We start from the raw sequence: 13,391 nt of genomic DNA on the forward strand, positions 1-13,391 counted from the left end.
TGGTTTGAAATTTGCCCTAAACAAGGATAGATATTGGTGTGTGTCGGTATGAGGTTGGGTCATTCAGTGATGATGACCGGCTATTCATGGCGCTGCTGAAGTCGGCTTTGAATTTCGCTCTGGCTTGAAAATCGCTCGGAAACCACTCGTCTGTACCGATTAACTTGATAAATATGTCAACACTAATAATCGAGAGGATCGTTCTTAAAAAATCACCCTACTAGTAAAATGAGTGTTTTGAGACCCTAATTATCCACGCATTTTCTTTCACGCGGATCCCCGGGGGGGGGGGGTTCTTCCTGGTTGAAGGTATGCGGGAATGTGCCAGGGTTTTGGGGTACCTTTTCAGCGATTTGGGTGTATCGATGGTGGGTTTTTTCAGTGGATACCAATGCGCCCAATTGGGCGCATTTGGGCTAAAAATGCCATTAAAGCCCAATTATGGCAAATTTGGGTGCTTTTAAAAAGCTTTTCTTGAAAATTGGTATACTGATGGGTAGCAAAAAACAGCAAAAAGTAGGTATAGAGAAAGTCAGCATCCGAAAGTCTGCGTGGCACACCCCCGTACAAAAATTTTCGAAGAACCCCCCGGGCGCGGATCATGCTAATAAGTATAATTCTGAGTGCCCCCTCATTGGTAAGAGGTGTTCAGTGCTGACACAAGAGATCGACTCCCCATTAGATCCTCTCAAGCTCCCCAAGGCAACTCTCTGGGCGTTTCCAAACTGGGTTTCTATAAAGAGTAATTATTATTCTCTCACTAATGTGCTACTTGAGATGTTTGCTGGTAAACACATTATCATGATGATAGACATACTATGGGTGTTTTGAGTACCTCTTGGACCATAATCATGAGGGACCACGACTGGTTGTTTCATATGAATTTATTTATCGTCCTTTTTGTCTTTTTTTCTTGGTTATAAATGGAATAAAAGTAATGTTTAAATAATAGGCTTTTCATTTCTTCTCTATAGTTGTTTGTGTTAGAAAACGATAACCATGTTGCAACAATATGCTTATTTCTTTCGTTTTTGTAAGTAAAACAAGAACAACAAATATTAAAAATAACAGCTTCTTCCGTGTTCTTCTTTCGTTTTGTAAATGAAACAATAAAACAAATATTTAAAATAATTATCTTTCCGTGTTCTCTCTGTTTATATTTTAATAATTGATAGACACATTCATACGCTCTAAAAAGGCTCATAATGATCAGCAAAACAGTACGCAATATATATCTAGACCATTTGTGATGCGATCACGCAGTCGGAAGTGGAAAATATTGACTTTGAGCATGTTGAGATATAGCCAAACAAAGGGAAGCGTTTCCTTTTGTTTCCCATTGTTTTGAAACTCTTTAACTGCTCATATCTTTTGAACTGGTTGTTCAAATTCAATGGGATTTCCTGCAAATGGAGCTTTGCAAATTGCTGTTTACAATCCTATAAGAAACGGAAAATTGAATAATTATGTCCGACTTCAGACTGATATTGCTTGATCACACCACATTAAGGTTTGCAAATTGGGATCCAAAAAATTTGGCATGTGCAAAGAGGGGGAAAAAGTTTTTTGGCAGGCCGAGAGGGGGGTCAAGCGATTTTGGCAGGCCGAGAGGGAGGGGGCAAGCAATTATTTTGCACACCATATGGAATTTTTGATTTTCACCGGGCTCATTTATTGCACAGCCCCTAAATGAGCGCGTAAGCCCACCCTTTAAGTCAGAAATTTACAACTCACGAAACTGAAGACGAAAATTCGCTTCTTTCAACTTGTTAGTTAGCGGCACTACGCGTGGGGGGGGGGGCAATGGAACATTACCTCCCTATTTTTCTTTCCCCCTCTCCCAGTTTGACCCTACCCATATCCATATAAGCTTAGGTAAACCCATTTACAAAACATTCAACCTTTCCGGCTATTTTGTGCAAAATCTGTTGATCCCCCCCCCCCCCCCCCTCCCCATTCACTTTGCACCAACCCCATGCCCCCGAAATTAGTGAGTGACCAAAGGCTATAATAAAAAGAAATGGTCACACATAAGTAAAGAGGCTAACACTTCAAAATAACAATGTCATCTGAGAGCGTATTACGACAACGAAAACAGAAATTGCAAACTTAGATAAAAAGATCCTAAGTCTAACCGCCATAGTTACACCAGGTCCAATCGGTTAACAACTCGAATATAAGAATTGTAATGTATAAACACAAGCCCGTACGCAGGGATGTGTGCTGTGGTCACTACCTCCCCATTTGCGAAAGTATAAAGTCCCCAAAAATTCCAAACAAAATCAGTTTTTTATGCTTTGTGTTTAAGAGTTTTGGAAGATTCTCTTTTCACAAAATCGCCTTCCCCCGGAAATTAGACCCATAATAATTATTACAAAATCCCCTCCCCACCCAAAAATAACCCTGCATATGGGCCTGGATAAACAGTAAGGTCAACTGTATAACAATAGAGAGTTTGCAAAATGAAGTCTGAAAGTTTTTTTTGAACTTCCATGACAACTACACAATATCGATTGAATTGAATCAGATTTACTGCACCAACAGCGGCGTCTTGTCGCTTAAACTCCAGGACATGTGTATCAATGGGCGATCAAAAGAGGGTATGTGTAAGCGACTGCATCAAACTTCTCCCTGCTGATCAAGTGGGATATTGGTCACACTTCCAGGCAAAAGACGCTAGCTTAGGCGCTTCGTTTGACTAAACATGAATGAACTCGCAAGGCAATGACCTTCTTCGCGGGGAATTTTTTTTTTCGGACCCAGCGCTAATCTCCTTATCATATTATTTTTAAGGTTAGCAACTATTTTAAACTATTGCAATTTGGTAGTTCACAGCATCGAGCTTTGGCAAAATTTACATTGATCATTTCATAGCGAGGCAGTAGAATAAATCAAATATCACATTACACTTTTGTAGGCCCTGAGGTTCTTGAGTTATGTTGTAAAGAGGGCTGAAACAACAGAAAAAAAGAAAAAACGTACTTAACTCATTAACAACATTGAATCAAGCAAGTTTTCAAAGTATATGATTTGTAGAATGAACTTTTGCAAATTTTTCAATAATATATTGATTTTGATAATATATTGATTTTTAGCTGCTTTGACCAACAATACATCGTGTACCCTTAAACTAGCTATGTCAGGGATTGAGAGCCAGAAAGCATTAACTCACAAGTTAAGGCTTTCTAGCTCTCAATCCTCGATATGTTTCAATTAATATTCTTACGAAAGTAGGCCTATATTATTTAATAAAGGCTTTGTCAATTTCATATTTCCATTTTAGAACACAAAACGTAATCATAAACACCAATTTTTTTATTTCTTTCCACTCCTTCTCAATCTCTCTCCCCTCCTGTTTCCCCTCCCCTCCCTTCGTAAGGGGAAACATTGATAAAAATGATAAAACGTAAAATATCCCGGCGTTTTTATCTATTAGATATACCAAAAACCCAAAATATAACATGTTTAAAACATTTTAAAGAACATTTGTTAGTTTGCTGGGAACCTACTGTATACAAATAAACAGCGCGAATTATTATTCATTGTGTTCATCAAAGCACTAAAAATATGCCATCTGTAGTATTTTGTAGTTATTTCATGGAATATTTTGTAGTTATTTCATTATCCCATGGATAACAAAAGGATTATTAAAGAGTATAAATGTTAAAAAACAAACTGTATAAAGAATACAAGAGGTGTCCTAATGAGAGAAAGTTCACCAAATTTAAAGAATACAGAAATAAATTGCATACCTTGGTAAGGAAATCTAAGAGAAATTATTATGATGATAAGTTTCTGAAAGAGAAAGACAATATTAAAAAAACTTGGACAACTATTAATAGTATACTAGGTCGAAAAAAGGTCTCTAAAGTTCAGTCATGCTTCAAAAACTCCTCAAACGATATAACGACTGACCCCAAAACCATAGCTAATAAATTTAATAATTTTTTGTTAATATTGGACCAGAACTTGCGTCTGATATAAAACATGATGGTAAACATTTCTATGACTATCTAGAGAATCCAGAACAAAACAGCGTATACTTACCTCCTGTACTAGAGGAAGAAATTATCAAAATCATCAACCAATTTGATCAATCAAAAAGTCCTGGCTATTTATTATAAAGAAGGTTGCAAAGGAAGTTAGTACACCTCTTGCTATGATTATAAACTTATCAATAACCACTGGTATAGTCCCTGATCATTTAAAGATTGCAAAGGTAATACCCATTCATAAAAAAGAAGACCCAGAATTATATTCAAATTATCGACCTGTGTCAATTCTTCCGTGTTTATCCAAAATTTTGGAAAGAGTTATTTTTAATAGATGTGTCAATTATATGGATAAAAACAATATACTAAATGACGAACAATTTGGTTTTAGAAAAAAACCATTCAACTGGTATGGCTATTACTGAACTTGTTGACAAAATAAACAGTGCAGTAGAAAGCTCCAAAACTACAGTTGGTATTTGTCTAGATTTGTCAAAAGCATTTGACACGATAGACCATCATATATTACTTTATAAGCTGGAACATTATGGCTTCAGAGGAATTGTACTTGATTGGTTTAGAAGCTATTTGTCAAATAGGAAACAATTTGTTAATTACAACGCTCATAGCTCCGAACTCAAAGAAATAAGGTGCGGTGTTCCTCAAGGGTCAATATTGGGGCCGTTGTTATTTATCTTGTACATCAATGATATTATTTATACTTCATCAATTTTGGATTTCGTACTTTTTGCGGACGACACTACTATCCTTTTTCACATAAAAATATTAACTCCAAAGTAAATCTGATCAATTCGAATTAAGGAAGTTACAAATTGGTTTCGAGCTAATAAGCTTTCGCTGAATGCGAGCAAAACAAACTATATGGTACTTGGAACTCAACACCAAACAAATAGACAATTTGAAGCACTAAATATTGAACTGGATGGAACAAGCTTAACAAGAGTAAATAAAACCAAATTTCTTGGAGTTCAAATTGATGAAAACTTAACATGGAAGGACCAAATAGGGGGAGTTTCAATGACAATATCCAGAAATATTGGAATTATTAATAAACTGAAACATTTTGTACCAAGACATGTATTGTATACCCTTTATTGTACACTCGTTCTACCATTTGTAAACTATGGCATTATAGCGTGGGAAAACGCATGTAAAACACATTTGGATCGAATTTTTAAACTTCAAAAACGTGCTGTTAGGAATATTATGTAAAACTAGTTTTAGGCACCATAGCAGACCATTATTCATTGATCTAAATATATTGAATGTATAAGAATCTTATAAATTGGAACTTGGTGTACTTATGTACAAACATATTAATAATGACTTGCCAAACATATTTAAGGAATACTTTTGTAAAAGACATGAAATTCATAGCCACAAAACTAGGAAAAACGATGATTATGATATTCAGAAAAGAAAAAACAAACTTTGCGAGTAAAGGTGTCAGGACATCAGGGCCTTCCCTTTGGAATGACCTTCCTCTCGAATTAAAAAATGCTATGAATGTTAAAACTTTCAGAAATCAATTTAAGAAATATTTATTGAATCAAACTTGGTTGTAATTTCATGTACATGCTTCTTTAGAGCGATTAATGTCTTAATTTATCTACAAATTTTGTATGCTAATTCTATATTTATACATTAATGCTTATGTCATTTCAATGATGTTATATTCATTGTGGTGACATAAACATTATTTAAATCATGTTTGTTTATATTATGTCTTAGGGGATGATCACTTCTGGCCTTCATGACCTTTTGATCATCTCCTCCATGTCATTTTACTCGTCTTTTTTGTCTTTTGTGTTTTTATATATTCTTGCTTGTTGTTTAATGTTGTTGTTAATGTAGATGATGTGGAAAATAAAGACTTATTATTATAGTGAACAACACGAGATAGATAAAACAAGTTAGTATTCAAAACAAGCTTAATAGGTATGGGTAAACGTGAGTTCCATTGAAGACTTTAATAATCACGCTGTTGTTGGAAGAGCATCTTGAAAAGATATATTAAGGAGCAAGTCCAATGTGTTACGTGCAAGTTCCGATTTGGCGATGACTTGACAGAGGGTGACGAGTACTACTGTGTTGAATACCCAACGGATGTTACGCAATCTGGAGGAGAAAACGCAGGAGAACATACGATTGGTCAAGTTGGTTAGCAAAGCGTCAAAAGAACAAGTACAATTAAGGAAGCAGTAAATTCCCAAACCATAACACCCTAAAATTCATCACATTTCAGCTCTTCTTGATGCTCTAATGAGAAGAACAAATGAGCTATTCCGTTTGAAATCCATACAACCCCTGTCCCTATGGATGACATATTCTAAAAAAAAATAAATCATAATCTCCCACATGCGATGTATATTACCGATAGAGTGACTCATTCAGGTAATCCCATTTGAAATGTACACCCTCAGTGTGGAAGATTAAGGTCACATACGACCAAACTTCGGTAAAATTGCCTTTATTAGCAAACTTGGTTTTTTTTACCTACGCCTGTACTAATAGACCTTTTCAAAACGAAGTTTTCGAAGTTTGTTATGGATGACCCCCGTTTACAATTCCGGGTCATCGACGCTAACGCAAACGCAACTATTATGTCTGAACACAAATCTGCGTGAAAGACATTGTCAAGCGTTGGGTATGGCTTGTACAAGAGATTGATATTTATATTGCGAAGACCAAATCAAATGTGCCGCAGACGACAAACATTTGCATTTTTCTTTCTTTTACTGTCACATTGTGAAGTCCCAAATAGTGGAAGTATATATTAGTATAATACATTTAGAAAATATTTCTCTGCGATGACTCATGTTGATTTTGGCTAAATACATTGCACATTCCGCTTGATTCATTGTGCACCAATTTGAACCCCCTAGCTTATTGAATAAATACTGCAGTTTTTCGATCTTTTCCGATCTTGGTTTGAAAGGTCTATTGGGTGAGGTGATGCAAACAGGATTAACACAACACGTTCACTGACGTTGACTGTGATGTGAATCGAACTCACAACCTTTTGATCACTAAAATGCTGAACCACTGTGCTCCCCTATGAGTATATGAATATGATGCAACAATATAAATGTCACAATGCGATACACCAGGACCTTGTGATTAATCTGACACAATTTATTTAATAGAGGTATATGTATGGTAAATTGATCATAAGATAATCGTTAAGCTTTATGAAGTAGACCCTGATGTTAAACTTACTTCATGATATGTCTCTTTGCGGCCGGTAATGCTGCCAGATCTTCATTTAATACATATTGTTTTGTGCCAATACAGTAGGTCTCCAAGTACTCCTTCCAGTTCAGAGGTCTTATATCCAAGAAAAAGTACTGAAAACGACAATAGAAACAAGGAATCTATTAACCTTTTGATAATTTTCACCGTGATGATTTTGACCAAATACTTATCAACTGGGTAAGGGAGTTGGAGCAGCTCTTGTTCCATCACCTTGCACCACTCAAGCCCCGGCCGTGCACAAGAACATTATGTGCACTTGGTTTATCCCGATCCATGCTCGCTCTTGCATGTTTTCTACGGGACCTCCGGTTTCCTCCTACTTTCAAAATCGGTATTTAGTTGTTTGGTTATCAAAAACTTCCTTTACTCAATGGAATTTGGGGAGCTGCACAGACATGACAGATAATTGGTGGACGTTACAATCTAAGTACGGATAGATTTGCGCCGTTCAGCATGCAGCAACCCGCCTAGTTGATGCTATCTGATTCTGATGATTCACCAGTGGTAGCGAAATTATAGCACTTTGAATTCTCTAGGAAAATGTAAAATATATTTATTTATTTATTCTTTTGTCTAGTGTGATCACCTGGCAAACAAAGCAATGTTTTTAAAGGAAATCTGTACCATAAACTAATCAATGGCTATATAGTTGCAGTAATAATAAAATGACAATCAGTAAAAGTCCCAAGCTTATACGTCCAAATAAAGGAGAAATTCTTAATTCCTTACGACGATCAGCGGTCAGTTTGCAAAACATGGTGGCTGCCATATTGATAACCGATGTATTTTATTACGCTGTAACGGTACCCCGATTTTGAAACCAGCGAAATCCGTGCCACAAGCCTCGTCCCTCGTGAACTTTGGTGACACGAAGCGAATAATACCAAAGTTCAAATTCAACATTCGTTCAAAAGAAAACGCGACAATTTTTATCCATAAAACTACAGAAGAACTAACATAAAAAATGTGTTTTAAGTAATATTTATGATCAACAATGTCTTTTGAGAACGAAAAGTATAAAAACAGCACTAAAAACCAAAATTCGCTGTGGGGATCGCGAATGCCACACAGCAACACACAATTGATTCGCCCGTCAACGAACCCCAGTCTGAATGTCTTTCTGATATCAAATAATTTTCATTTTTTGAAATAATTTGGGTCAACCTTTTCGGACTAGAACAAAATTCTTAGGGCGCAATTCGCAAAGAACATGAAGAAAGCATCGTTGCGCTTACAATAAAAAACAAATACAGAAGAAAACCAGTGATGAAAAAAGAAAACAGTTCAGAATAAATAAGTTTTGAGTCTGTTTGAAAAAAAAAAGTGACCGATGGCGAAAGTCTGATTTCTGTTGATAATGAGTTCCAGCGCTTAATACCAGCTACAGGGAAACGACGATCACCGGCGACACTGATGGATCTATCAGCCAGGAGACGCGGGGTGTCATTACTTGATCCGAGAGTCATTTGAGGAATATAAGGAGTCAGTTTGTTGGAGATGTACTTCGGAGCAAGGTTGATGAAAGACTTGTAGATATACAGAAGAATTTTGAAACTGATGCGTTTATCAATGCTGAGCCAGTGGAGAGATGAGACTAATGGGTGAGCTTCGACTCGACGACCAACAGCAAAGATGACACGCGCGGCAGAGTTTGGAAGTCTTTGGAGACGGCTTATGTCTTTTGCAGAGAGCTGAATGAAGAGTGCGTTACAATAGTCAAGCCCGGAGAGTATCCGTGCTCTTACTGCATGATGGCATTGATGAAACACCGGATACGCCACAAGTTCTTTATCTGGAAGAGCGTATTTCTGCGGAGAATGTTAACATGAGCAGTAAGAGACATGTTGGAATCAAAGTGACAACCCAGGTTGCGAATGACAGAAGACAGATTGAAAGTGGAGTCGCCGATGGTGAGTTGAGTTCAGTATGTCCAGGAGCTTGAGATTATGATTTGATGCTGCAATGAAAAACTCAGTCTTGGAGTCGTTGAGTTTCAGATAGCTGACGGTGAGGCAAGATTTTATGTCGGCAATGCAGCATGATATCTTGTTGCCTTGATGATGTCGTCAGGATTACGCGGGTTAAAAGCAACATACAATTGCGAGTCATCAGCATACTGATGGTAATCGATGCCGTGTTTCCTCGCAATTTCACCGATGGGCTTGGAATATGTGGTGAAGAAAAGAGGTCCGAGGACTGATCCTTGTGGCAGTCCGAAATCAGTGGTAACTGGGTCTGACATGGTGCCGTTTATTTTCACACGTGATGACCATCCTTTAAGATATGAGCCAAACCACTCAAGGACTGTCCCAGTTACAGCATATTTCTGCTCGAGACGGTTCAACAGTATGGCGTGATCAACCGTATCAAACGCCGCACTCATATCAAGAAGTACGACTAAAACAGCTTTTTTGGAATCAATATCACACATTATGTCATCCTGAACTTTCATAAGAGCTGATTCAGTAGAATGGTGAGCGCGGTAGGCATTGGTAGGCAGATTGCAAAGGATCGCACATGTCATTCTTATTCAGATGTTCAACAAATTGCTCAGAAGCGCACTTTTCGATGAGTTTGGCGACAAAGCTCAGATTACTTACAGGTCTATAATTCTTCAACTCATCTTTATTTGCGGAAGGTTTCTTGACCAACGGGGTGACAATCGTGTGGTGAACAGCATTCGGGAAGACACCAGAGCTGAGAGATTTATTCACAATGTTGGTGATTGCTGGTATGTGACTGTCAAGATGATTTTTCAAAAACCATGTCGGGTGCGCGTCAAGAGAGCATGATGCGTTGGAAGATCTAGTGATTACCTTTTTCACCTCATCTTCAGACATTTTGTTAAATTCATTGAGAGGCATACAATTTGGAGCACATGTTTCCTGGAGCTTGGTGGTAGATGGTTTGTTGGAGTCACTTTCTAATTCTTCACGGATTTTTGCAATTTTATGAACAAAGAACCGAGAGAATTTGTCTGACAATTCAACTGGGTTGTCATGACTTGGCAGGGGTTTAGCACCCTTGTTCAGCAGAGTGTTTACAGTCTGAAAAACTGTTTTGTTGTCGGCACCTGTGAGTTTTTCAGTATAGTAAGATTGCTTAGCTTTGACAAAGGCTTCTTTCGATTGCATTTGTCGCAACATGAAACTCCTTGCGATCTTTTTCTGATTGATAATAACGCCATCTACGCTCAGCACGACGTTTTTCATGACGGGCGTCATGAACATTGTCATTGTACCAGGATTGACGCGTTTTAACTAGACGCGAGCGTGTCCTAGTTCCAGGAGCATGCTCATCCAGGAGGTCATGGTATGTCTTATTATACTGGCCAAAATACTCATCAACAGATTCAGGAATGTTGTGTAAGTGGTCATTCAGAGAGGCTGTAAAAGCGTCGTTGTCAATGGAGGAGTAATTGCGAAGTGTTACTGTTGTTCGTTGGGGCGGTGGTTTCTGGAGATTCAGCTGAAAGTGCACAGGGTAGTGATCTACGGCAGCCTGTGGATAAGAATCACTATCCACCACGAGGTTATCATTCGAACAAGAAATAACGTGATCGAGAATGTTACCAGATCTGTGGGTGGGAGTTTTTTGATGCTGGGTGAGATTTGCAGATGACAGAATTTGGGCATATTGTTTGACATCTGGCCGATATTGTTCATCCCAATGTATGTTTATGTCCCCGTCAATTAGTAGTTTTCCTGTTATTAAGGTAATGGTATCAAGAAAAGTGTCAAATTCGAAAGGAAATCAGATGTCGAAACCGATTGCTCTTTGAGGGAGGAGGACGATAAATAACAACAATGTTCAAGTGGTTGGCATTGTCTGTTATGATTCAAAGTAAGTGATACTTGGTTGGTCTGATCTGACATGAAGGTTTAACTGAGTTTTATACACAACGGCAATTCCGCCTGCATGATTTCCACCTGATGGGGTGGAAAATTAAGAAATGTGTAACTAGGTGGTGTACTCTCATCAATGATGACATGCTCATCGGCAAACAACCACGTTTCTATTACTATCGTGATATCGATGTCATGTTCTATAATGTAGTCGGAGAACAATTCCGTTTTGTTTCGTATGGACTGCATGTTCCACTGACAAACATTGAGTTTCGTTGGAGCTGTGTCGTGCCTTTGTAACTGCTTCAAATTTGAGAGGTTAACACCACGAGTGGGTAAGATGATTCTGCTGGTAGTGTTCTTTCTAGTGATTATTGTAGGAATGGGACGTTGAGTTTTGTTCAAAGCTCGGTATCCCCGTCTGGCGGGTTTAACATTGCAAATGTTCAATTCTCTCAATTTTCCATATACATCACATGGTACCCTACATGTGGGACTACCAGTAGATGGTTGAAGACTTAATAACTCCTCTCCAGAGTAACATAAAGAAGGCATATTGATCATATTGACCAATATTTGATCAATATATACCAAATAGCTAAAGTCAACCATTGCAGTCTGGCCATTAGGTGTGAAAAATCAAGTCCAATCCAATATTCAAGTGATTATCAAGTTCTGCTTTACAACAACTACAAGAACTACCACTGTGTAATAGAGATAGACACTGTATACTGGCAGTTTAAGCTTCTCCAAAAATGATGTAAATGTCCCCAAAAATCCAGTCAAAGCGATGTAACAGCAGAATGTTAATTAATCAATGTAAAAAAAAGACCTCTACAATTTGGACAGGCTCAAATAAGCACAGGAAAGAGCCAATATGCAAGAGTTTGAAATTAAATTGGCATTTTGATGGTATCGTAGACATGTTGGGAGTTACGTTTAGTACAAACCTATCTGATATGGTGGATGTTAATTTTAACAAAGCATTGACATCAATGAGAAATCAAATCTTGATGTGGTCAAAACGTATTACTGTGTTTGGTCGTGTAGTCGTAGTAAAATCATTCGTACTTGCAAAGCTAAATTATATTGGTCAAATGTTGCCAAATCCAAATTCTGATTATTTTAAAACAGTAAATGAGGAAATTTACAAATTTATTTGGCAAGGCAAACCAGACAAATTAAAAGGGAGCAAATGACGCAATCTAATGAAAATGGTGGTGTTAAAATGCCTAATGTTGAAAACCATTTAAACGCTTTAAAAACATCTTGGATCAGAAGAATTGCCTTTGGGGAGCAAAATTTGAAGCAACTTTTTTACTTCACAGCCAATATAACTCGGGAAGAAATTTTCATGTTCGGTACATATAGGTTTAAAGACATTAAGGATAGAATCTCAAATAAATTATGGTATGATACATTATGCTCCTGGTCGCAGGTTATTTGTGCTTTCAATAACCAGAATTTGGACTATAACTCGATTGCTAGACAATATCTCCGGTGGAATGATAAAATAATCATTGGTTGTAAACCGATCCATTATAAACATTGGGAGTTTGAAAGGAATTCTGGTGATAAATGATCTTCTTGATGACAATGGTGGCTTTAAAACAGTTGATTCTTTTGTGCAAACCTATGATATTCATACAAATTTTATAGAATATTATAGTATTATTCATTCAATTGAAGTTGGTTTTAAATAAGAACAAACTTAAGAAGCAAGATGGTTAGTAAAAAAAAAAAGGGATGTAGATTATTTTATGATATTTTGTTGAAAGTTCAATACAGATCTCCTACAGATAAGTGTAAATGGCAAAGTGAGTTAATGTGCAATTTTACAGAAACAGAATGGAAAGACATTTGTAGTCGCAATTTTAAATTTACAAATGATGTAAAATTAAGATGGTTTCAGTACAGAATAATACGCAGAATTCTCGGAACAAATGCAATGTTGTTTAAAATGAATAAACGTCAAAACGATCTATGTGCATTTTGTAATGAAGAGAAGGAGACGTTATCCCACCTTTTTATCAAATGTCCTGTTTGGTCATGTTTCTGGATCAAAGTACAAAAATATGTAACAGAAAATACCTCCCATAGCCTATTTGTTACATTGACCCCACTAGATATTATGTTTGGTAAAGATGGTAATTATCTGAGGAATTTAATTATTGTTTTAGGAAAGTTTCATATATACAAATCAAAAATGAACTAAAGGAAACCCGATTTGATGATTTGATATTATAATACGCTAAAGTTTGCGGCTTCTTGCAATTTA

At 37.0% G+C, this 13,391-nt stretch overlaps 1 protein-coding gene across 1 annotated transcript in view; it reads right to left on the minus strand.

Moving 5' to 3' along the window:
• Positions 1 to 5,831: 5,831 nt before the first annotated feature.
• LOC140168031 (fatty acyl-CoA reductase 1-like) overlaps positions 5,832 to 13,391 on the minus strand; it is a 59,767-nt gene continuing 52,207 nt past the window's right edge. The window contains exons 13-14 of the mRNA XM_072191334.1: positions 7,233 to 7,360; positions 5,832 to 6,131 (exon numbers count right to left, since the gene is read on the minus strand). Of these exons, the coding sequence (XP_072047435.1) occupies positions 5,990 to 6,131; positions 7,233 to 7,360 (270 nt within the window). The 3' untranslated portion in view covers positions 5,832 to 5,989. The remainder of the gene's footprint in view (positions 6,132 to 7,232; positions 7,361 to 13,391) is intronic.

This window comes from Amphiura filiformis, chromosome 13 (assembly GCF_039555335.1).
Source record: "Amphiura filiformis chromosome 13, Afil_fr2py, whole genome shotgun sequence".
NCBI classification, from domain to species: Eukaryota; Metazoa; Echinodermata; class Ophiuroidea; order Amphilepidida; family Amphiuridae; genus Amphiura; species Amphiura filiformis.